The 27,397-nt window shown below is 40.7% G+C and overlaps 1 protein-coding gene and 1 long non-coding RNA gene across 2 annotated transcripts; both read right to left on the bottom strand.

Annotated features, from left to right (window-relative positions):
* Window positions 1–3,764: 3,764 nt before the first annotated feature.
* On the bottom strand, window positions 3,765–25,974 carry LOC131242420 (ubiquitin carboxyl-terminal hydrolase 17-like). Its single transcript, XM_058241032.1, has 11 exons — window positions 25,388–25,974; window positions 15,977–17,279; window positions 15,771–15,859; window positions 8,113–8,198; window positions 7,803–7,965; window positions 7,575–7,695; window positions 7,282–7,439; window positions 5,632–5,716; window positions 5,337–5,549; window positions 4,709–4,770; window positions 3,765–4,621 (listed from the first exon to the last, which is right to left on the bottom strand). Exons 1-11 carry the CDS (start codon window positions 25,687–25,689, stop codon window positions 3,784–3,786), a joined length of 3,420 nt encoding a protein of 1,139 aa, XP_058097015.1. The 5' UTR covers window positions 25,690–25,974; the 3' UTR covers window positions 3,765–3,783.
* LOC131242421 (uncharacterized) lies at window positions 19,828–25,378 on the bottom strand. Its single transcript, XR_009169609.1, has 2 exons — window positions 23,593–25,378; window positions 19,828–20,752 (listed from the first exon to the last, which is right to left on the bottom strand). It is a non-coding gene; the product is annotated as an uncharacterized LOC131242421 (long non-coding RNA).
* Window positions 25,975–27,397: the final 1,423 nt, after the last annotated feature.

Raw genomic sequence — 27,397 nt, 5'->3', positions numbered from 1 at the left:
AGATATAACACATAAATCTTGGTGGACCCAACAGTCTTATGGTTCCATCATGAAAGTGTCAGACTTTTCCAAGTTTACACCCTGAAGTGAGGCCTTGAAATTCACATTCAGGATAAAGAGAGACAAGATAATGAAAGAACACCTTGTATTTCAATAGAACTCTCAAAGCTATAGCTTCTTTTTTTGAACTTGGTTACAAATAAGGTACACGTCTCTTTATATAGTCCTAAGAATCTACTGCCATACATGGGTAGTATGTCACGTGATACTCATCCAACGTTTAAAAACTCTATTTAAAAGCTTACTGGAACATTCAACACTTCCTGTACAAGTCTTCTCTAGAAACTTCTAAAAACCTTCATACCACCAAAGTAGATAATTCTAGACCTCTCCACACTATATTAAAACTTTTTACAATTTTATATATACTTCTATTATTCTCTATAACTATTCACACACTTATGCTCTATTATAAAATTCTCTACACTATACAAAACCTACCTAGTGCAGAAATTGAGCATGGATTTGGCTAAGTCCATAAATTAGGCCACGAGGATGATAGGTCCATAACGATACGCTATTGTTGCATTATAATTACCATTTTATTAATTGAGGTTTGATAGAATACATGTACATGTTTACCTACTGCAATATGATGCATGGGATTTTGTCTTCTAGATATGGTCGTCTTTCATTGGTCCAAACCATTTGTATGATAGGCCTCACCATTACACCCACCCAATTTAAAAATGAGCTACTCATCAAAACATCAACCTGCTACGATGAAATCATTTCTGGGCAACTTAAGAACTATTAGAAATATAAATTGACCTAATGAATAGGCCTCCCAGTGCATCATGGAAACAACCAGTGGACCTGATCAACAAATCTAGAACTTTTCAAACTAAATACCATACTCTCTGAGAAGCCTTAACTATGCATCTCTCCAATAAAACTGATATTGGCCACCATAAGGAGTAACAAAATCAAATGGGGTGGGCCGAAAGGGACTCCGACACCTTCTGGAGACATCCAACAAGACCGATTGGTCGATCCTGGATGATGGTAGCTATGATCATAAGAGCATCCAGACCTTTGAAACCTCAAAATACCCATTTTACATGGCAGAGCACACACAAAAATGGACATAACAGACTCCCAGCTCGCCACGAGCCTACGGCCAACTTGACATGATATTACCAAACTCTCCAAATGCAGAAATCTCAAAGCAAGACATATGTCATTCTGAGATTTCAGAGGTTTCAGTTTATAAATATAACACAACCGTTGCCATTTCGTTGGGGGGGGCGGGGGGGGGGGGGGGGGGGGGGCGCGGGCGTATGGGGCTACCTAAAGAAAAATTAATAGTCTAATAAAGCTAAGAGTAGGGTTCGAGTTAGGACATTCAGCCATCCCTTTTACACAAAAATTGTGCCTAGTCCTCCCTTTTCCTTCTCACATCTCAATCAAACATATATCATATTCCATTCCACACATTCCAATCACATTAGCAATAACTATTCTTATTTTATTTATGCTATTTTTCTTTCTTGCTTTTTTTTACTTTATTTCCTTATACAAAACTTCTGATTCTGCGAAGGCTAAGACTAAATTATGTTACCTACATGGAGCCATTTGGCTCTCTGAATTAAGGTTAGAAATTTCATTTTTATTATCTTGGCCAACCCTTAGACGTTATGTGTTGCACACGAGTCGAACCAAGTCAAGCTTGGCACAGCCTGGCTCGCCTTGGCCAGCAGCCAACCCCAGCTCAAACTCAGTTCGGATCAGTCCTCGAGCTTGACTGGTCAACTTGGCATGGCTCGATTCGGTCAACAGCTCGAGTCGAGTTCGAGCCTGTGCGATATTTGCTCAAACACATAAATTACATTTTCAATCTTCCACACTTCGAATGCAAATTAATAAGAGTATTTTGCAAACATTTCATCAAACACTCGGTGAGTGGCATCAAGATCAAAATATAAAAACAGTCATACAGTATAAATTTTTTATTTTTTTTTTAGATTTATTTTTTCCTTCATCTTTCGAATACCCATTTTGAGAATGCCCTGATATGAGGGCAGTCCAAGAAACAACACTTTGTTAAGAAACTACATTAATCACTCTACGAGTACAGCATCAAGATCAAAAGAACCAAGTCACCGAACCAATTTGATTCGAGTCGATTCGAATCGAGTTATGATCGAACTCGGCTTGAATTTTTTCGAGCTACAAAAACTAGCTTAACTCGGTCCAAATCTAGTTTCAAGCCGAGGTGAGTTGTACGAGCTGACCGAGCTAACATGACTCGTGTACAACTCTAGCTAAATGTAGAAACGCCAAGACTCTATCAAATCTTTATAAATAAATAAATAAAATCCTAAAATCTTATAAAATACATGCCACATAAAGTGCAGGCAAAAAATGATGCTTAACTCTTTTTTCATCACCGAAGCGCTTACTTAGAATTTATGGTCGCAAACCGACCGTAGGAGTCACTTGAGAGTATTATAATTCTCCAATCTTTGAGTGATTGTACGGTTACTAGCTAACCATGAATTTTCAACTTCATTTAGCTAGTGGCAACTCCAAAAACAAAATTGCATTTTTACATCTAGTCAATTCCACGCCCATCTACAGAAATAAAATTTTAAATTTTATATATATATATATATATATAATAAAATAAAAAAAGATGAAGAAGAAGAAGTAAGGGCACCACTCACATGAGATATCCAAAAAATAAACTCTTTCATTGAAATATATCAACCCTTTGGTTATTGTTCTCATTTCCTTGAAATATAAACTGTGTGATTAATCTATGAATAATCAACTGGTTTAAATGTTTCAATTTTGAGTTTTGTCTGAGTATCCCTTGTGCCCTTTTCGGCTGATAGTTTAAATGGCCTGAATAACTGAAGAGGGCCATCCGCCACAGAGCGAACAGACAAGACTTAGTTTAAATGGCCTGAATAACTGAAGAGGGCCATACGCCACAGAGCTAACAGACAAGACTTGTAGCATTGACAAGAATTTTAGGGGCATGGTGGATCCACATTGAGCCCTTCACCCCAACCATTGGCCTCACCCGGCTTTGAACTGTTCAGGCGGGCCTATTTGAAAATTTGATTTTGTTTTAGCCAGGGCCCGCCCGTTCACAGCAAAACAGGCATCCCTCCATGGAACCAGAGATCCTTCTGATTGCATGGCTGAGTTTGTTACTGGTAGGAGATTTCTGGGGCCATCCTTAATTCACAATGGCGCACCAATTGAATGGTGTGGATCACTGGAAATGCCCGCCCTACCTCTGCACGTACAGCTGGCCTGAATAAAAAAACTGTGCAACGACTCCCACAAATGTATACTACCATTTTCTGCTTACCTAGTCAAGCACCCCACATCCATCTTGCAGTTGGTTAAACATAAACCCTCCATGGCATTTTGGGCAACTATTTGATTGCAGGGCATGGATATATATATATATATATATATATATATATATATATATATATAGAGAGAGAGAGAGAGAGAGAGAGAGAGAGAGAGAGAGTATACGGCATTTGCACGCACATTGACTGATCCTGGATGCATTAGAGCTGCTACCACATCAAATGCAGAATACCTCACTAGAAAAATTGAAGCTAGATTCTTTTTTTTTCAATAGCTAAACCACCAGAGTACATTTACATACAGAGCCCATCTTATTTCCCTTTAACAGCTCAAAAAAGGAGAGAGAGAGAGAGAGAGAGAGAGAGAGAGAGAGAGAGAGGAAAAGAAAAGACATCAATAAAATGCATGGGAAGTTCTCTCCCCATATCTTCTCAATGATACACCTGACTTCGCATCACTCCCATTTACCCATTCCCAGTCAGTCTCACTACTGCTACGAAAATGGCTTGTTAAATTTCTACACTGTTTAGTTGTGTCAGGATACAAAAGGGAAGGGCTTCCTTCCCCCTGCCGAACTTCTCTTCTGCTCCGCTGGGCCCACCTCGTCACAACACCATCAGCCTCACATGAATCCACACTGCCGTCTGTTCTCTTCTCATAACGGGCATCATCCTGGCTCGAAGAACTGAAGTCAAATATCGAAGAGCCACGCTCCGGGGAGCAAGATGCATGCCCATTCGAGACCGACAGAGGAGATCGTCTCAACCCCAAGGGGGAATATGAAGAACCATCCGAGTCATCCAAAACTCTCATGGGACTGTTCCAACTGAGACGATCTGAGTCACCAAATATGTATTCGGAGTACTCGTCGGTGCTGGTTGAGTCCCTGGTGCTTTCTGTGCTGCATGACCCCTCATCCGAGCAGCTGAAAAGGGAAGAGTTGTCACTGGATGAGTCTGTTTTTGGAATCCTGTGCACTGGAAGGAATCTTCCATCCAATGATCCAAGGGACTCCGTGTTGGCGGGACCATCTGGAGCCATCCAGTAGGGATGGTGCGGCATCCGCTGCGATGCTGGATGATCAGCATATGGAACTGAGGAACTGCATCTTCCCCTAGAAATATTCTCACCGTTACTGCTAGGGGCGGCTTCAGCACATTTGCTTCTCTTATTCTTGGCGTATTCTTGGGATATTGCATTCCTTATCAAACTCGGGGCACGCGGTGAGCACCTATCAGTGAGAAATGACTTGTTCATATGCAGCAATCATAACAGAAACAGAATCACAATTGAGAGAAGGGTTCAAAAACCGTAGTACCTTGCGTAAAGGAGCATGTATGCCCCCTTCGATAAGACCCGATCAAGCTCAGCTGGTTTAACCTACACGTGCCATAAGATCACCATCACAATTTTATAGATGCTACGACATTCTATGTTTTAGTCATAAATCAATCCAAGGAGCCAGGGAACCGAGGACATGGAAAGTATCCTAGAGCCATAGAGTTGCTACATGTGGAACCTATGGTCCAGTGGACCGTGAATGGACCATGCACAACAGTTTCCCCAACGAGACATTGGTAGCCTGCAAATGGACGGTAAAGCAAAAAAGTGGAGGATCATCCACATTCAACTGAAAAAAAAAAAAATGTCAAAGATTGAACTTGTTAGGATCTTGCGATCTTGGAGATTGTCTGGGAGTGGGCCCATCAGATATATGGTCCAAGTCACTGAAACATCAGTCTATCTCGTAGGGAATGCCTGCAAATGCTAACACATCCTTGGGCCAAGGATTATATAATTCCTTGGAACAACCATATAGAAAGCCATTCATATGTTCATGATAATCCAAAACCTCAACGTAACAAGGAGAACAATTCGAACTCATAGAAAGGGAAAATGAATGACAACAACCCAATGCAAAAGCAGGCCGTGGATAGAAAAGATACCGTGCTGTCATCAATCTTGAACCACTTTCCCTGGATATTCTTCACATAACACACATAGTGACCAGAAAATGCAGCATTCATAACATCCAAATGAACCACCACTGCATAGAGCCTGTATACAGGGGACTTGTCGCTAGTTCCGCTCATATAGGGGGCCAAATTCAGGATCTCTTGGAATCGAACTGATTTGTTCAGTTTGCCAAATTTACCAGACTGTAACAGACGTAGAAAAGCAAATATTAAAATGAAAGCAACCAAAAGAAACACAACTGCTGCCTCAGCTTCAAAGAATTACCTGAAAGCGCTTCAAGGCAATGGTAAGGATGTTAGGGGCCTCCAATACTGTCAGCTTCTTTTTGGCCTTCTCATAGGACTTGCATCTGATAAAGACAGGAGCAAGCAGGTAAGGACATGAGGAAAGAAGGGGTAAGATTTTAGAAGTGTAACTACAGAAGTTGATTGCACAAGCTACAATTATCACAATGCCAAATCATCTCATAAAAATGGAACAGTTACGAGAAACTTAGAAACAATGGACCAATGGAGAAAAGAAAAGAAGTCCAACAGCAGGGGGGCCTAGGTGTTGTACCTGCTTGGCGCCAAAATCATAACATACTAAGACATGGCTATTTGTATAGCACTTGACCCTGTATGTATCTTTGTAAAATTTCTATCTACTCCTAACAAAAATAGTTGGATAAGGTGAAGCCTATTTGATATGGATACCATGCCCATATCATGTAGGGTCATCTGTCACAGGTACCTTGAGAGATTTGAAGGATCCAGAAGTCATGGGTTACTAATTAAAACAAGTGCATCTAGGCAATAAACAGAGATTGATTGGTATCCAACGGCTGCTCAGCACAGGGCTGCCTGACCTATTGTTGCTAAGAAAGATATCTTCGTGGATCTCATCTAGGGCTGCGGCAAATTCAGCTCCCCTTGGAAGAGGGTGCAAATATGTAACATGAGCATGTCAACAGTCATTACTGCTGTATGCCACGTGATTTATCAGGCGACCAACTTTCAGGTGATTAGTAGTATGACCCTGCCCCCACAAATGGGGCTGGCGTTATGAATCCTGTTTCGCCGATCAACCCTATCAAATGCTGTCAGTTAGTGATCAAGCCTTCACAATCCCTTTTCACCGCCTCAATCCAAGTCCTTTTAGGTCTTCCTGTCATCCTCTTTTCAGGCCTTTTCAACAATAGTTGCACGAAGCATGAAGCAAAGCAGCAACAAATTCAAGTGTGGGAGAGGGGAAGCATTTGCCTCAAAAGTGTTAGCAACTATAAACACCTAGGAAGCTGGAGCAAGAGCGCAGGTCTCAAGCGTGTTCAACCATAGTTGCACGAAACACAAAGCAAAGCAGCAACAGATTCGGATGTAGGAGAGGGGAAGCATTTGCCTCAAAGTGTTAGCAAGTCTAAACTGCTAGGAAGCTGGAGCAAGAGTGCAAGTCTCAAGCGCTATTCAAAGCGGGAGAGGCAATTGGTCAGAAGAGTCATGCAATTAACCTTTCAAACCTGATCAATGATCCTCTCCATGCCCAAGCCATACCCTAGCTTTGTGGCACGTGACCCAAATCATCTCAATCTGCTCTCCGTTATTCTATCTATTTGGACTACTACTAGCTGAGTCACATTCGAGAGTCTCATTGTGAAGATTCTCCTGCACCTGTTAGGAGAGAGTTGGTTCAAGGCTCTAAAAAGGCAATAGGAAGGCCCAGAAGGATGTGAGTGGAGCGTGTGAGAAAATACTTGCTGACCTACACTTTAACTGACAATATGGTCCTTGATCGCGTGAATGGAGGAACAGGATTCATGTAGCCAAACCCAATTAGTCGGGATAAGGTTTAGACAATGATGATTGGCATTATGTCATTCCTGGCACCTATTGACTGCAATATACATCTTTAAGTCAAAACAGACAAGCACCAAACAACCTGCTACAGTGGTATTTATTGTCTCCATCCAAGATTTCAGTAGCCGTAAATTGTGCAAGTGCTTCTTCAAGAGTTCCAATATCCCCATGGATCTCAACAGTTAGATCCATCATCCGTTCATGCTTCTCAGACTTGCCTTGGCATTTCATGCACCTTATCTGCAATAACCATTCAAGTTTCCAGCAGCTATTCAGTACTCGGTACAAAATTTTGTTGCAGAAACCACGATGACTCGAACTAAAAAAGAATACAAAGATCTGATGAAAATGCTCTCTCGAGGACCATAGACGTACCTTAGATCGAAGGTAACCCCCGAAAATCAGTTGTATAAGAGTCGTTTCCCCTGCCAAAGGGTCCGTTGCATTTACACCAGCTTCCTTAAGGCACACAGATTGCATTGTATCAATAGCATACCTGCCAAAATCACCCATTAACAGGATATCATTACATTCATTTGAAATGATAAAATATATGTCCAGATGGATGCAGCATAAACTCCAGAAATAGTTTAAACAGCTGACCTCAAAAATTCATGGGCATCTTCTTCTCTCCCATGACCAAGATGACTACCAATGCTTTTTATTTGGGAAAGTATTGCAATCGGCGAGAGTGGAGACCTCCCTTCCTTTGCTTTCAAAAGAAGACTCTCAAACTCGCAAGTAAAACACCACTCTTTCTTTGGGCCTGGGGAAGCACAATAAATAAGTATTAATCAATAAGAGACTCAAATTCACAAGTGAAGCACCACTCAAACATCCAGTTCAGGAAAAGAAACTAACGGCTTGTAGGAAAAGAATACAAAGGGGAATTGAGAGGGCGCCAGAAACAAACATGTTTTGGTATGGAGTCCTTGAAGAAGATAGGCAGAAAGAGGCCGAGTAAATGCTAGGCACTGGAGCACAGCATTAGCATAACAGCTGCAGAAATTAAAAAATTAGAGATATCACAAAACACCACGAAAATGCTCATATATTTGTGATAAGACATTTGAAGCATCATCTTGAAGTTCTTGGATAAGGAAATCTAGATAGATTAGAATAGTGATTCAATCAAAAGTTTATGCAGGAATAAAAGTAGGAACGAATGTCAGCAGTTGGAGAGGAAAAAAAAAGGATTATAAAGAGGCAGCAGCTCAGGCATCTATTCTCAGTTATTCAGATTTTTAAGAACCTTCTTGTCATCCTCTGCTGGTGGAGGGCGACTCCTCTAATATCATTCGCTGCCAGACCTCTGGACTTTTCCTTGGAGGCTAGCAGATGTTTTAGAGGTAAATAGAGTGACAATTATTTCTCCGTGTCTGTTGAGTGACAAAATATGAAGCCAACTTTCATCCAGGGAAGGAGTGTGAGAATTTTCTTTATTTTTGGACTTTAATACTGTGATGTGGTCATCTAAGTGGTCCTTGACCAGCTTGATTTACCTTCTTTCTAAAGCTTGTTGCCATCAATCAGCGATAAATGTATAGGGGACAAACTTAGCTTACATGTTGAAACTAATGATATTAGAATTCTGAAGCACTTTGGCTGATTTTGTGAACACGGCTTCTTCACTTAGGTGATTTTGCATGTAGGCGCATAATGTATTGTGTGGCAAGATAGCTTCTTCAGAAGTTCGGTCTCAAATTTTTTGAGAATAAAAGCAAAAAGTTCAATGTGAGGACTGCATAATTAACAGTGTTCTGAAACGACGGTAATAGTAAACATGCTCTACATATTGATGTGTTCCAGAAAAGGGAATTCCAATGAAATGTTCAGAAGGATTCTCTGTAGGTCGTCACCAAACAGCCAAATAAGTAGGCAGCTTTATTTTTGACAAAAAGAATAGCTGTAGAAAATAGCACAAAGCCAAGGGCACACATATAAGGGAAAACACAGCCAATGGAGTTCTTTAGCTCTATCTCCATCACCAAAAAGCTCCCATCTTGTGAAATTCATGGGTAAGTACATCAAGAAAGTGCGTCTGCTGACAACCAATCAGAAATACATAGGACTACATTGTGGAAACTGTAACTTGTTTGTTTCTATGAGAATAACTGAAATATGTAGCGGAGATGGGGAGATCTAGAGAAATCCTAACAAATAAACATTTTAACATAAAAAGGAAATATCCTAATCTTGAAGATTAACCTAACCTACTCTAACATCCCCCCTCAAACCCAATGTGCTCTGAAAAGAAGAAGTTGAGTATGAAAAGTATAACGAACATTTATTTAAAAGAAAAAAAAGAAAAGAAAATTCCCTATCATAGGTACAGTATCGTTGCTTCACCTCATTCAACTTCTCACTGAAATAGGCAACAGGGTGCCCTTCCTAGCTAAATACTCCACCTATACCTACTCCAGATGCATCACACACAAGACGCAACTTAGGCCACATTAGTTCATGTGAACTCTCCTTCTTAATGCAATCCGTGATGGAAGCCATAATGAAACTAAAGCCTTGAATGAACCGCCTATAAAAGGTAGCTAAACCATGGAAGCTACGCACCTCACGAATGTTCTGCGGTTCGGGCCAACTTACTATGGCCTTGACTTTCTCGGGATCTGTAGTCATGCCCTCAGATGAAACAATGAACCCTAAGAAGATAACTTTGTCAAGCATGAAAGAACACTTTTTCAGGTTGGCATATAACATCTGTCCTAAGGACCCCGCAAACTTACCCCAAATGGTGGAGGTTTTGTTCCTTGGAGGTACTATAAATGAGGATGTCATTAAAATATACTACCAGGAACTTACCCATAAAGGGCCTCAACACCTGGGTCATCACTCTCATAAACGTACACAGAACATTGGTCAAGCCAAAAGGCATAACTAACCACTTGTATAGCCCATCATTCGCCTTGAAAGCTATCTTCCATTCATCTCTTGGGCAAATATGTATCTGATGATACCCGCTTTTGAGGTCAATCTTAGAAAAGATTGTGGCACTAGCCATCATATCCAATATGTCGCTAAGACGCGGTATAGGAAACTGATACTTAACCGTGATGTTGTTGATGGCCCGACTGTCCATGCACATGTGCCAAGTACTATCTTTCTTAGGCATGAGACTAGCACAGAACATGGACTCAAAAAAGAACCCTTTTTTAAGAAGCCCATCAACTTGTGTCTTCAACTCCGCATGCTTCGCAAGGTTCATTTGGTAGTGAGGAATGTTTGGTAAAGTAGACCCGGGGACAAGATATATGGCATGTTGAATGTCTCACATGGGTGGAAGCTAATCCAATAGGTCCTCAAAGAAAACATCGCTAAACTCCTCCAACACTGAATTTACTTCAGGTGGCAACTATACGTTAACCTCGGGTGTGACCTCTCTTGCCACAAGGGCATACACCATCGAATCAACCTTAATCTTCCTTTCAAAGTCTTTGTCATTTATTATGTGGAGAGATTTAGGCTGAGATTTCCTCACATCTTTTGGACCACCCTTCTTGACGCCCTCCTTCTCCGGAGTGCTTTTGGGCATAAAATGATTTAGCCATATTCTCTTTCCTTCATACATAAATGAACACGTATTCGAAAAGCCGAATAGTGTCACATCACGATCATATAGCCAAATGGTGTGGCCTACATCTATAGGAAAAACATCACACCGTAGTGTCTTTGTAGGAAGCAAACTGACTGGGAATAAGACACCACTAAGAAACCGGTATCAAAGACGCATCTACCCAAGAAACTCGACAAGGTTGAGAGTGAAGAATGGGCTTCAAACCCAAATAAGACATAGTGCTAGCGGAGACCACATTAGTGCAACTGTCACTATCAATTATCACATTGTAGTTTTTATCGCCACACTTAAGTGTGAAATTTTGGATTCTTGCGCCAATCTTCGCTCTTTAGCCTGGGCCAAAGCGCATCTGACAACTGCAGGTGGAACATTCTTGACTCCTACCATCTTCTTCATCACTAGCACCAATTTCGAGCCGATATTCTTCTTCTTCGAAATCGCCCTGATCAATCTGCATCCTCATCAAACTCGCCAATCACGATGGCCATATTTCGATCTTTCGTAGGGTACTAGTATGCGAAATGATCATATCCTTGGCAATTGTAACATCGTGTTTGCTCACCCACCCTCGAATCGGTACTAACTAAACCTTTGCCCTTAGTATCCCTATTAGCGAATTGAGTATCAGTAGGGACTTTGGATTGACTCCCAAAATTAGGCTTAGCTCCCTACAGAGTCGTCTTGACATTAGATTCTTGAGAGTCGAATCGTCTCACGAATTGTGGTTTCAGATATCGCACAAGTTCTTACACCATTTGATAGGCATGCTTTAGGGTGTTGACGTCGTGAGGAGTGAGCTCACGCTGAAGCTCAAATCGGAGGCCCATTCTGAAACTGGAAAGGGTCACTAGCAGGTCATCTTCAATGTTACAACACATCATATATTAGTCAAACTTGGCGATGTAATCAGTCATGGGCATTGATCCCTAACGAAAAGATTGCCATTGATCTAAAAGCTTCTAGCGGTAAGAGAGAGGAATGTATTTTCCCTTTAAAATCCCTTCTTTCATCTCAACCCACAGTGAGACCTGGTCATCTCCAGACCTTTCCATCTTTCGCTCAACATTCGTCCAAAATAACTTAGTTTGGCCCAGCAACTCCATCTTGGTGAATCTCATCTGACGACAATTGGATATATCGTACCACTCAAAATAATGATCAATGTCTGCATGCCAATTAAGGAAGGCCTTGGCGTCTAAGCGATCGCCAAAACTCAATGCCTCAACTTTTACATTTTTCATAACACACTCATCAGGATCATGGTAGTCCTGATACTCTCCAAGGGGTGGTTGGGCATACACCCCACCATGGCCATGACCTCTTCCATGTCCTCTAACTTGATCTCTCGCTTGAGATTGGCCATCTTCCCCATCGCCGGAGTTTGCCTGGAAAGAAGTTTCCAACTGGGTTACGCGAGTGTTGGTCGCCGCCAATTGGTTGGTGGTGGCTCTACTTTGAGCCTCCAAAGCCGCAAGACAATTTACTCATGGCATTGATAGCCTCAATAAGCTATTCCAAACTCATTGTGGGGTGTAGACCAAAACCACGACCAGTACAAGTGGGCATAAACTGAGAATCTAATGAGGAACCTAAGAACTAAAAACTCTAGATGCAATGTGATGAGAATGGAGAGACTCGTAACCCTAGACATGGCAATATGAAAACATACCCTAAATGTGATATGAAAACCATACGCTAATTTAAGGACCACACTAACCCTATGCCTTAGGCTTTGATACCAAAATTTGATGCACGACAAATGGTCTAACCTAGAATGATGTGTTGCAACTAAATAACGGATTAATTAAAGCAATCAAAACACAATAAAACTACTCTATCACAAAGTTAAAGAATCCAAGTAACAAAATATGTTCCAGTTCAAAGCCATAAACAGCCCTACAATGCAGATATATCAAAATATGAATCGATTAGGATCTATGAAAGATAAAACTTCCATCTAGCATAGGGACTAGTCTTGATTCAAAGGGAATCACTTATCCTAGTTAGGGTTTGGTAGGTTAGGGTAAATTTGAGGAGTAGGAAATTAGGGAATTTGAATTAGGGTTTTGGGATTAGGGAAATTAGGATTTGGGAATTAGGGATTTGATATTCAGGGTTTAGAGATTTGAGGTTTACGGTTCAGGGATTTGAAATTTAGGGTTTAAGGATTTGACACAGGGTTTTGGGATCGAAGGATCAAGAGAGGGAATTAAAGAGGGGAAAGTGGGATGAGCCATACGAATGGTTGTATGGTTGTGTCCATACAGTTGTACGGTCAAGGGTTGGTCCATACGGTCGTACAGTTTGGGTAGGGCTTAGGTTTTGGTGGTTTTGGAGATGATGGGGATGGGTTTTGGGGAAAACAAAAGAAAATTAAAAGAATAGAGAGAAATAGATAGAGATTAAGGGAAGTAGGGAGAGAGAAAAAATAAGAGAAAAGTGAAGATAATGCCTGGACAGAAGAAAATAAAAGAGAGATAAGATGTAATCACTCTATGGCTTCACACCGCTCCAATCACATGACGTTTTCTTTGCTCAAGCAAAAAAGAAATTTTCTATTCAATGTATCATAATGCTAGGGCATTCACACACCCACACCCCTTAATAGTCTTTTGGGGTGTTTTTTACAAAAATACCAATAGTGCTAAAAAATGTCCAATATGCCTCCTAGTCCTAGATCAATTAAAGCATAAACAACCCACAAAACAAATAAAATAACTAAGAAAACAACTAATGTCCTATGATGTCCACAGCCAATATAGGCCAACTCCCGGATGATCCAACGCATGAAATCCAATGGTTCGACAGTTGTGTCCACTTAATCCAATAGTAATGCAGGGGCATTTTCACACTGAGATCGAGTCGGGTGGCATGTGGGATGCGGGTGGCTCGTGTAAGGCAGGTCCCACCCGTGTGAGGCGAGTGGCTCATGTGAGGCGAAACCCATGTGGTGTGGAGCCCACGAGGGAGGTTCGGGCCGAGGACTTAACCCATGGGATGTGGGGCCTAGCCTATGAGATAAAGGGATCAATTTGCCACGCTTTATTAGTTCGAACTTTTAGAGCAAGTGGTTAATTGTCCTGCATAAAACAGTCTAGATGTGTTCAACAAGCTCTTATATGCAGGCCACATGCATCTTCCCAGCATGGGGTCTTCAAAGATGCATAAACATGCATGTGGGGTCTTCCGATGCGGCTACGTACTCAATCTGAGCACCGTATAATGATCATCTAACCATAGAGATGTTGGAATTGAGGCCAAAGATCTCCTCCTCCTCTAGTACACTCTAACTGGTGCTTGAATGCCCTCATCGACGAGTTAATGAGGCATTTGCAAGAAGAGATTCCATGGTGTATGTTGTTTACAAATGGCACGGTTTTGATTGACAAGACGAGGGAAGGCGTAAACAAAAAGCTAGGTTTATGGAGAGGTGCTTTGGAATCTAAAAGGTCTAAAATTAACCGGACTAAAAAAGTGTATGGATGGGAATGAAGAATTAGTAAAGATTGTTGACCAAGAGTTTCCCAAAATGACCACTTTCAATATCTTGGGTTGATAATTCAATAGTGGAGATATTGAGAAGGATGTTGCCCACAAATTTCAAGCCGGGCAAAAGAAATGGAGATGTGCTTCTAGAGTTTTATGTGATCATTGTGTACCACTCAAACTAAAAGGGAAATTTTATAGCCATGCTTTATGGAACAGAATGTTAGGCAGTTAAGTAACACCATGTCCATAGGATGGGCGCAGTTGAATTGAGGATGTTGAGAATCTTAAGATGGACGAGTGACAAAACAAGGATAGAATTAGAATTAAATGCATTCAAGGGAATTTAAGAGTAGCACCAATAGATAACAAGTTGAGGGAAAGTAGACTTGGACAGTTTGGTCATGTGCAATGGAAACGATAACTACGGCAGTTAAGAGTGAGTTCGCACAAGTTGAAGGAAATGGGCAAGGGGAAGGCCTAAATGGACATGGGTGGAGGAAGTAAAGACTTGATGACATATGCTCTAACTAAAGTAATGGCCCTTGGAGTGAAATGGTGGAAAAGGATTCATGTAGCCAAACCCAATTAGTTGGGATAAAGCTTAGATGATGATGATGATCCAAACCAATTGATAAGCGAACTCATGGATAGGCCACTGCTCAAGAGTCAACAGAAATCGGGTCTGATTTTCCAGATCATTTTCTATGAATTTCTCACCCATTAAAAAACGTTGAACAGTTAAGAACTTTCAATCAGCATGGTTTTTGAACTATGCCTAAGCCAAAAGATAGCGCACTAACTGCCTGGTCCAAATCCATCTCCATTTGCACCATCAACGGTTTGTAGAGTTTGGCAACATTTACTAAACTGCACTGGACGTTCACCAACTCCTAAACCTTTAAGCCGCTAGGGAACAACGTTGCAGAACTTTATACTCCCAGAAAGGTGCATTTCTCATAGAGCACATAAATAGACTAATAAAAATAACAATGCTCTACACACAAACCATATGGACTACTTGTTTAGGTCCAACAAGCAGGATCGGACAATCGGTGATAATTTACATGACAGAACAAAAAGCTTTTCTTGCATGCTATAAAAGCATCCAGCATTATAAGAAAGGGAGATGATATGGTAGAGCCAGTTGATCCTTACTGAGGTAGATATCAATGAGCGTATGCCAAGTAGAATTTAAAAGCACTTTCTGAAATGGTTTCTGGAGTATTTTTTTCTTTTCTGAAAACTGCTTTAGGATGCTGCATGGCATATGCTCATTGATGATCTCTTATTACAGTTCAACAGGCTCTACCCTTATCTTTTCTCAGTACAGAAATATGTGGAGAATGATCCAGCTTGCTTTGAAGTAAATCAAAAACATGCATATACACAATCCGAAGCAGCAAAAACCTGGTACCAAGTACCAACCACTACTCCTAGAAGCCATTCAATAAGCACTACATTCGTATTTTCATGTGAGAACGCTGAGAATTTACCTGTTGCCACAGTTTACAAGCCCACATGGACGCAATTCCACCTTATCCCAGTTGTAGAGTTTGATAAACATATCATATGGAAAAAGCATCTGTCAAATCAAAAACAGGATAATGTAAGCATATCAAAAGTCTCCTGAAAAATAAATTATTAGAATGAAGGATCTATTACTGTTAAAAAAGTAATATAGTGAGAGATGTAAGAAAACCTTGTGATTGTATTTTCTAGAAATCTCACTTCCGAACCCCAATGGGTAGTGCTTTGAAAGCTTTGATGGTCTGAACTGCTGAACGACTTTCAGCATGGATGTTTTCAAGCCACTGCCACCATTTGGTACAGAACTTGCTGTCTCAGACAACTTAGCAGTCACTGTTTGAACATTATCAGACTTTGACGATGTAACACTTGAAGAGGAATGTCCACTATAAGAAGATGAATGATCAGCAGAAGCACCAAATGATGAAGATTTCAGCCTTCTAGACTTCAGTAGCTGCTCATTGCTCCTCTCCTTCACCGCAGATGAAGATCTTTCAGAGCTCAATGCCGGCAAGGTCCTTGTAGGCAGATCCGTAGGTAACTTCTTCAGTGGAGCAGCTCCATACACAGGATCTCCATTTCCAGGGACCGAGTGTTTTGCCTCATCAGAAGTGAGGATCTTCATATTTGAATTTTGTGAAGGCATAACAGACGGAACATGCTGACCAGACAAGTTAAATGAGAACCGGAAAAGAGCCTCAGAATCAGACCGAGCAGCATTGCCACCTTGTCTGAAACTAGACCGAGTGGAATCATCACAGCCAGCAGTTTGGACCCCACTTGAATCACGAGTTGCCTCCAGATGCTCCGGTGATTTTGTAGAAGGTTCCATAATTGTATGCTCATCAGAGCTGTCACAGCTTGAACTCAACGTACTACTTGAGCCACAGTCAACTGTTTCAGTGCCACAACTAGTTGTGTTCTGCTTTAACTTACTTGAACGAGGAATACTATTTACAGGGGCCACTGGACCAGAATATTCAGAAGGTGGTGATTTAGATATGTTGGTCTCATGAGCATCAGCTGATGTCCTGAGAATATCAAGGGGAGTATCATTGGATATAGGCCCCCTTGGTGTGGAAGAAGTGCTCGAAACAGAGGCCTCTGTAGCAGAAACACTAAGGGACGGCTCTTCAGATGTGGTGAACTGAGAGCAGCCAGTTGATGATGAGATTGTGGAAAAGTCACTTCCTGTCCCATCCACAAGAGGCATAACTTCATCGTCCTTTCCACACAAACCTTTAGAAGAGCAGCTAGATTTTGATGACGAAGGTTCCTCAGGGAAATCTTCATCTGGTTTGCCAGGACATTGGCCTTCAGTCTCCAAACCATTGTCTTTTGGGTCTGATTGTTCTGCTCGTAGTATTGACTTTGAATCTGAGTCACCTACTCCACTAAATTGTACCGTAGTGAGTGGTGGGTGACATTCCTCCTTGTGTCCTTGTCTCCAATGAATAATTTGACACTTTCCAGAGCTACAACAGTGTAAATTTAGAAGTTACAATAATATAAGACGACATTTAATTTAGAAAATTTATGCTAGGCTGGAAAACACAACTGCATGTTAAGGCTTTTCAGTAATTTGTTTCATTTTCGCATGGATTAACTTAAAAACATGTAGTCCACTAGTGCCTGATCAGTCAAAGAATGCATCAAAGACACAAACCTTGCCTCATAACTAATTATTCTTGAATGATAGAGCTGAAATAATGAAACATGAATATCTGGACCATCAATTTTTAACTAAAGCCTTGTCTTATAACCAGTGTTCGAAATATCGGTATCGCGTTATGTATCGCATCCTTGGGATACAGATATGTATCAGTTATCACACAGGATATATCATTTGTATCGGGTAATTTATCACACTGTTTAGGAAACATGGGAAAACATTGGGGAAATGGTTGAATTTTTCAATGAAACTTCAGGAATTTTTTATTTTTTTTAAGACCATAATACATACCTTTAAATCATAACATCTCAAAAAAGAAGTGCACATAATAGGTTTCCTTTGTATGATGTCTTAAGCTATCCGCTGTCTAACTGAACTAATGTTACTATATTGAAATTGAATGCAAAACATTTAGAGTGTATATGATGATCATTTCATCAAATACTCCTAAATACTTCGAAATTAGTCTCAATTGACAGCTGCTTGAAGGGAAATTTTGAAAAATTCTAATATTTTAATTATTTCTTATTAAATTTTGATTTAAAATGATTTTTATTTTTCAAAAATTGACAAAAACTTAACAAATCAGTAGGCCCTCATACATGCTTGATTTCATGTTTGGAGTGCAACATTGCAAGTAATCTGGGAGAAATTAGATAAATTTCAAATTTTTTCAAAATTTTCCCAAATTAGACCACCTGCACTCAAATTTTAAAATTAGTGTATGTGATGATCGTTTCATAAATACTTCGAAATTAGTCTCAATTGACTGCTGGTTGAAGGAAATTTTCAAAAAAACATGGAGAACGTGAAGAAACACTAGATATTGAAATCAAAGCCCCAACTCCATGATTTTTTCATACAAAACATGAAGAACCAATGGATTTGTAACCATTTGACACTGATTGATATAATTTCAACCAAAAAAAAAAGAGAGAGAGAGAGAGAGATATCAAAAATCGGAAATGCTCACTGGATCGAACATGTGGGATATATCGGCACTACCTATGCGTTTCGTACCGCACAGGTAGTATACAAGATATATCGTGGAAATGGAATACATCGGCCGATATCGTCGATATTTAAAACATTGCTTACAGCAACTCTTAAAGTTCCATTCCAAATATTGCACCTTGATCCTGCTAATATTTAATCCTCTACACTCTAGAGCCATCCTCCAAACCTCCAATTTATCATTTCCAGTTTGCCTCTGTCTAATCTCATTAACCAACAATGCATCATCTGCAAACAAAAGACACCAAAAGATCTGATCTTGTGAACTAGCAGTTAATTCACCTCTAACAATTGCAAAAGGGCAAGGGCTTAATGCCAACACCCACTGCCATCGGCAACTCACCAATCTCGCCACAAGCTGTTCTTAGTATTTTAATGACACCCTCATACATGCCATTAATGACGTTTAAATATCCCTATAGGACCCCTTTCCTCCTCATTACACCACATAACCATCCTAGGTACTTGATCATATGTTTTCTCAGGATCTGTAAAAACTGAATGTGGATTCTTCCTTTGTTTCCATACTTTTCCATCAGTTGGCAAAGTAAAAAATAGATTCAACGCAACCACATTCTTTCTGTGCATTTTTCTTGACTTCAGTTTCCAAAGCACTTCTCTCACCACTCTTTTACAAAGTAGGTCATCTCTCTCCGCATCTCCCTAGCCTCACTTTGAGATTCTACTTGGCTTTTATCGCTTCCTCTGTAGATAACATCAACCTTTCCCCTTCTAAGTTCTGTTATCTTTTTCTTGGGAAACTTTTACTTTGGCTCCACTCTTCTAGCTCTTAACACGGACATCTAAAACACTAGTCTATGTTATCTAATCAGCAGTTCACCTAGTACAACTTTAACATCCTTGCATGTTGACCGTTATCCCCTTTAGCATGAAATTTAAAATAAACAAAATGTATTGTTGCAAGTATATACCACTCCTAAAAAATCAATGCTCATCAAGGTTTTGAATAACAGTATTGGTGGGTTATATCAACCAGGCCCAAAAATAATACGATATGACGCATATCAAACTATATTGGACCCGTATCAAACGAAACAGACCCATATTGCCCAAAATTCTTTTAGCATAAAAACTCTTGAAAAAATAATGGGAAAATAGGAAGAGATGTAAAACATCAAAATTTACCATCTTTTTTAGTTTTTAATATTGCATTCAATGGCATATCAGAACATTCTTTGTGACTATCAGCTTTACCTGCTGAACATCAACCAAATAAGTACTGATCAAACACAAATTAAGCATGATTTGGGGGAATTAGGGCCCACTACATACAAATACAACAAAATGAAGATAAAAAACAAAAAAAAAAAAAAAAAAAATGATGATTTACCCTTTCTTCCAACTTTTCCCAAAATGTTCCATTCTGCTTCAGTTCATTTAATCCCGCTCAAATCTTATGTTTTATCCTCAAAATATGCCTAGATCTGGTCTAAAATTAGTTTCTAAGCTTTCTTTGTGGTTGAAATAAGAAAGATATGGAAATTGAGAGAATATTTGAAAATAAAATTTCAAAACAGGGCTTTTATGGTTGTATCAGCCTATCGGCCGTAATGATCCTATATCGGTGCCGCTGTTATGAGGTGTATCAGCCTGTAATGGAGACATGGCGATACGGCCCATTCTTTTCTTAAAAGACCGGTTCACCCCCATAACACATAACAAGGGTGACTGATACAGGGCAATAAGACCCATTCTTTTCTTAAAAGACTGGTTCACCCCCATAACGCGTAACAAGGGTGGCCAATATGGTTACGTAATGGCTGGTCTGACCGTAATGTAACCGAAATTCAAAACCCATGATGCTCATCTCTCTTTATAAAATAACTATTCACTATTGCTCAGTGATAGCCACTGAAAACTCAAGAGTCGCCTCTCCAGACTCATCTTTCCCTCAAACCCACGTCCACCATGTACCCTATCATACGCCTCCATCCTTCCCCACATGCCCATCCAAGTACCACCTATAAAAACCCTTTCCCCATCAAACAGTTCAATATTAGCTCAGCCACCACTTCATAAAATTGCCTTTTGATACTTTCTTCTTGTCCTACCTAAAGTCCTACCTAAGGTGCATATGCACTATATAAAATATATCCTCACCCGAAATCAATTTGACTGCCATAAGTCTATCACCCATTCTCTTAACCTCCACTATGCTATTCTTCATGTCTTTATCATCAATGTACCTAACCATTCTTACCATTGCCCTTTCTTATATACAACAATTGCTCATTCCACTGTCTCCTGCAGGCAATGTTCGAGTTGTCGATATCGCTACAGGTTTCGCTGGCTAGAGATAAAGATATCATATCGTTATCGCCGATGATATCGCCGATAACCGGAAATGCGGGGAAACATTGGGAAAATAGTGGAATTTTTCAGTGAAACTCTAGGACATGTCTAAATACACATATTTGCATATTTAAGAATAAAAAAATTACAAAAGAATGCATTACATAATATGTTTTCATTTAATGGGGCCCATTTTAATATATGTGTTGTATATCCACGCCGTCAATCTATTTTTCTGGATTATTTTAGTGCATAATCCCACAAATGAAGTTGATCCCAATCTTATGTGGACCATACCATAGGAAACAATGCTGATCGACCATTGAAAACTTATTGTGGGCCACATAAGTTTTGGATCAAATTGATTTTTTTTTAAATTTATATTTACGTTCCTTGAAGTCTATGATACTTTATTAATGGTTTGGATGATCAATAAAACAATACGGTGGACCCTAGCAAGTTTTCCAACAATAGGAATGTGGGTGTGAACCCGACCATGGGCCCACCTCAATGTATGCACTGTATATCTACACGGTCCCATCCTTTTTGCTGCCTCATTTGAGCGCACGGACCCAATAATGAAGTAGATCCAAATCTTAGGTGGACCACACCGTGAGAAAAACATACATATGAGCTTGATCCAAAACTTTTGTGGCCCCCGATAGGTTTTCAGCACTAGGCGGCGGTCAGTCCCCATTGTTTCCTGTGGTGTGGTTCACTTGGGCATTTGATCTGTCTCATTTTTGGGCTCATCACCTAAAATGATTTTTCAAAATGGATGAACAGCGTGGATTAAAAAATTAAAAAAAAACATACATCAGGGTGGGTGCCACAGCTAGGTGTTGCTGGGGCAGTACCAAATCCGCTTCCCTTTGGCAATTCGTGTGTGTATGTTGGGGGGCGGGGATGCTGCCAGTAAAGAGGTGGCTACTGGACAATGCTCCCTGGGCCCACCATGATATGTGTTTTATCCACGCTGTCCATCTATTTTTATTGATCATTTTATGTCTTGGCCCAGAAGTAAGATAGATCCACATCTCAAGTGGACCACACCACAAGAAACAGTGGTGATTGAACACTCACCATTTTTTAACTTCCTAGGGCCCACTATAATTTTTATTTGCCATCCATCCTGTTGATTGGTTGTAAAGTCATGGATGAAAGGAAAAAACAAATATCAGCTTCATCCAAAACTTTTGTGACCCCAAAGAAGTTTTTAATGGCAGGCATTCAATCACCACTGATTCTTATGGTGTGCTCCACATGAGATTTGGATCTACTTAGTTTTTCGGCTCATTGCCTAAAATGATTTGGAAAAAACGAATGAACAACGTGGATAAAGCATGGACATCATGGTGGGTCTCAGTGAGCATCGTCCAGTATCTACAGGCTAACAACATCAGTAGTCAAATCATCTTCCTTTGGTGTTCGACTCTTACCACACCAGTACATAAGGTGTGGGGCCCACTATCATCTTTTGATAAATCCACCCCATTCATCTATTTCACCATATCATTTTAGTACATGGTCCAAAAAATGACGTAGATCCAAATCTCAAGTGGACCACACTAAAGGAAAGAGTAGTGATTGAATCCCACCATTAAAAACTTATTAGGGGCCATGAATATTTTCGATCTAGCTGATAATTGTGTTTTCGCTTCATACAGGTCTGAGTGACCTAATCAAGAGATTGGATGGCAACAAAAACATTACAATGGGCCCTACATAGCACGCCCCACATAGCACCGAGCTTTCCAAACAAGTCGGGCGCGACTTGGCTGGAAGCGGACCGCGTCAAGCAGTACACTAAGCCTACTGAGTAAACTTTGTGGTGTCCACTATGATTTATGTATTTTATCCACTCTGTCCATCCATTTTACCAGATAATTATAGGGCTTCATCCCAAAACTAAAGCATACCCAAAGATCAAGTGGACCACACCATAGGAAATAGTGAGAATTGAATGTATACGGTTGATGATTTTTTAGGGGCCACGGAAGCTTTAGATCAAGCTTATTTTTTGTGTTTTATGCTCATCCATCTCTATGTGAACTTATGAACGAGTTTGATGACAAATAAAAATCACTTTGGGCCATAGGAAGGTTTCAACGGTGGTGGTAATCATTATTCTCACTGCTTCCTATGGTATGGTTAACTCGAGCTTTGGATATACTTCAATTTTAGGATTAACCCTTAGAATGATCTGGAAAAATGGATGGACGGCATGGATAAACAACATACATTCACGGTGGGACCCAGGGAGTTAACTCAGTACGATAACACGTATGAGTTACTCGATATGCAACCACTTCCTTCGAAGGCTCGAAGTAATTTAAAAAATAAAAATAAAAACTAAAAATTTCGTAGCAAGAGGGTTTTTCGCTGAGGGGTTTTTGGCCGAGGGTTTCAAAACCCTAAATCAGACCCAAATCGAGATAAAATCCTACAAAGTTTCATATTTTTCGCCGAAATCGCGACATCAATCTTCCAATTGAAGGAAAAGGGAAATTTCAAGGGTTTTTTTTTTATCTACAAGCGTCGTCAACTTTATTCTTCCGAGTTTTGACCAGGTACGAAAATCGCAATTTTTTTTCATTCTTTCTTTCTTTCTTTCTTTCTTTCAGCAACGCCACGCCGATATTCCCAGCAAGAACCCATTTTTATCGATGATATCGAAAATTTCGCCGATATTCCGGAGAGAAACGAAAACTTGGGGTTTCGGTGTCGCCAGTGCAGCGACACCGATATTATCGGCGATAATATCGACAAATCGTCGACAACACAAACACTGCCTGCAAGTATATTAACCTTGCTCTTTTTCATTGTATCCACCAACTTCATGCTCTTACCTGATAAATTGTACACATTCCATGCTACATTGTGTGTGTGTGATGTATAGTTAATTGTATGGATGGAATCTCTTCTTCTTTTTTCCGTTTTTTCCTCTCTTTTTTTCTTTTTTTTTTTTATAGGTAAGCTAGGCTCAAGCCTGAGATCTCAATATTGAAACACACCCTGTCTACCATTGAACATTAACCAATGAAGTTATGTGAACATTATATATGTGATCTTTGCGTTCCCAGTTTGCATGCAAGAATTCCATTTTTGCAAACCAAAAATACTCCATTTTCCAAATGAAAATAATCTCCATGCATCTTATATGTTACCGTCACAGCATCCAATTGGGTTAGTCATCTGGCTATATTTAGAATTTTTAACTACTTTAAATGGCAGTACTAACACGTTTCAAGTTTCAACTGAACAACCAAGCTAGTGTCACCACCGGCAACTAATTGAACCATAACATAAACAAGAATCAATTGAAAATGAATGAAATGGACTCGGTTATACAAACATCCGTCACCGAATTGCGGATCGAGGCCTTCTTGGGTTTGTTGGGTCTATGGGATCATAGAAGCCACAATATGGAGTAATCAATGTAAAGGCCAAAGCCATCGAAAACATGGGAACACAACATATAGGCCAACAATCACAGAGAACCTAATGGCAGTGCATGATGGTCCCAAAAACTGTGTGAAACAAAACGAGTACTATGGAGGTGAGAGACGAGTTTTCAAAGAGTCCAATCCCATCCTTATCATGAAGGAATATCACTTTAAGGATCCCAATTTCAGTTATTCTTAACCGATAACAATGACTTGACGTAATCCATACCAAATAAATAAAATTAAATTAAAAACATTCTGCCAGAGGAGACTCCAAAAACTAAGTCAGCAAATGAGTCCCCTATTCATGTCAAATCCAAACAGATAGGTTTCAAGCTCCTAGCACAATGGTAGACAGGACATTTCAACATAGAGGTATCAGGTTCGAGCCCAGCTTACCTATGAAAAAAATAAAATGAAAAACTACTACATAGATACATCCGAGAACAATATTAGTCCAAAAGATCAAGAAAACCAACACATGAGACTGATGCAGAACGAACACAGGCAGAAGCAATCATAACGGTTAAGATAGACCACAACCGTTAGTCTTCAGTGGCAGACAACCAAGACAAAGACATCAGCTTCCAATTCAGACAACAAGCTCCAACGATTCAACAATTCCCAATCCCGAAAGACAACCTCAGTACCGATACTCAAGACAGACAACCTCAATGCCGCCATTGAGATTGTCTTCAGTGACAGACAACCAAAACAAAGACATTAGCTTCCAATTCAGACAAGGAGCTTCAACAATTCCCAATCCCAAAAGACAATCTGAGTACCGCTATTCAAGACAGACAATCTCAATGCCACCATCGACAATAAGCAAGATTCTGTTACAGAATCAAATTTGTGTCAGAGAGTCGGAATCCAAAGGGTTAACCTATTTAGGTGAAAAATCCCTAATTCTCTCAAAGCCTATGTCTTTTACAGCTTACAGTTCTTGCAACAGGATAATAGAAATACTTCCACATGCGACCACAGATCATAATAACCATAAATAAATAAACAAATCCAAAGCTATAAAACGTCATCTTCTTTTCCCCAATTTTCTGATTCATACAGAAAATCAGCAAAGGATAGCGAAAAGGAAGAGAGAATTCAAGAAACCTAAAGGAATCGAGACTGAACTCACCAGTATTTAACCACCTTGCAGCGGGCGCACCGCGTGGTGGTGGGGCAATAGCACACGGCGCACTGCTGCCGTGGAGCCGGAGCCGGGACAGCAGGCCCGGCGCTGGAGTAATCGTACGCGGCCTCGAGCTCGGCACGTGCCGCTTCTTCCGAGGCGAGGACAACGAGCCGCATGATCTCCTGCTTCCTGGCCGCGGCGATCCTCCATTTCCGACGGACGATGAGGGCAAAGATCGGAAAAACGAGGAGGAGGAAGGGCAGGACCAGGCCGGAAAACCCTAGATCCTTGTAAAAGAAGGGCATTTATCCGACTCCCAAAATGCATCCAAAATGGGAGGATTTGGTGGTCTCGCGGGATTACACATAGATTCGGTGGTTCAGCATGCAGTGCTGATGGTCGCTGGATCTCGGAAAGGGTTTCTGCCTCTGAGATGATGGTGATGACGATGATGATGATGATGATGATGCATGTATGATATGGGTATGATGATGGGGTATGGTGATGATGCGGGGAGACGGACAGAGGAAGAAGACAAGAAGGGGTTTGAAGGAGTGAAAAGGGAGGAAAGGAATTGAGAGCGTTTCTCTGAGAGAGGACATAAATCAAGAAATGAAGTTTGGTAGCTCGCGGGACAGAGAGAAAGGTAATCCCTCGAATTTTATTGGGTGGAGATGTCGATCCCACTTGCTGTTGGTTGGGCCCGCGCTTTGAACTCGTGCGTGACCTTTCTTTCAGGGAGTCAGTCCGACGGTGTTTGTCGAGAGTGGATTAAGTGAGACGCCGCCTCACCCAATACGGTGCGGCCCTTACCTTGGGGTTACCATGGGCCCACCTTGATGCACGTATTATATATCCACGCCGTTCATCTGTTTTTCCATATCCTTTTACGACAATATCCAAAAAATGAAATAGATCTAATTATCAAGTGGACCATATCATAAGAAACAGAATGACTATTAATGGACCACAAAAGTTTTGGATCAAGCTGATATTTGTTTTTCCTGCATCTAGGCTTAGGTGACCTTACAAAGAGATTGGATAAGCCCTAAGAAGTTTTTAATGGTAGGACAGTCAATCACCACTGTTTTTAATGGTATGGTACACCTGATAATTGAATCTGCTCTATGTTGTGGATAATGCCCTAAAATGACATGGAAAAACGGATGGATGGCGTGGATACATAATACATACATCAGGGTAGGCCCCACGGTAACCCCACTGTAAGCGTTGCACCGTCTTGGACGAGGCCGGGGTCTCACCTAAGCTGCTCTCGGCTCGGTCTGCGTCGAATGCTTTACTCGGTAGCCGGCGGACTACCACCGTTTTGTTTTGGAACGTGATAATTACATGTGAGAAAAACGCAAGAAGTGTCGGATGCAAAGACGGAATGAGACGGGCGAATCTGGTTCGGCCCTTGAAATGCATAAGTGGGAGGCGGCATTCCGGTGATCCAGACCGTTCATCTAGTGGGGTGTGCAATAGATGCATATTTACTGAATCCTCTTTCCATCGAATGCTAACTCTACTAATGAATGGTTGATTTAGTAGTTAACGACGTTTAAAAAGAAAAGGTCTATGGCTGAGATGGGAAGGCTCTTTCTATGAGTTAAAATACTAGATAATCATTGATTTAGGATCCATCAGACGAATTTAACGGCTTCGATCAGATAAATTTGGACCCTCTGACATTGTTCCTGCCCGAACATGACACGAAAGGGGTTTTGTTCGGTAGAACATGCGTTATTACCGTATAAAATGACGGTGGGAAGAAAGGAATTTGAGACTTCGAGATGCGTGAATTCTACTAGCCAACCGAATAGAGAAATGTGAACCGAGCGTCCATTTGGAGCCTTGGACGCGCGAAGCAGAGCTGAACGATACGTGCCCACGTGGCATACGTGTCCTCAATCCGAACCGTTCACTGGACGCGTCAGACGTGTACATGGCCAGGTCCAAAAGAATCAGGTTGTCTCGCAGTAGTCACTGCATGACATATGGGTAAAAGTTGGT

Source organism: Magnolia sinica, chromosome 4 (genome assembly GCF_029962835.1).
Source record: "Magnolia sinica isolate HGM2019 chromosome 4, MsV1, whole genome shotgun sequence".
NCBI lineage: Eukaryota > Viridiplantae > Streptophyta > Magnoliopsida > Magnoliales > Magnoliaceae > Magnolia > Magnolia sinica.
This window is presented reverse-complemented; position numbering and strand designations above follow the sequence as displayed.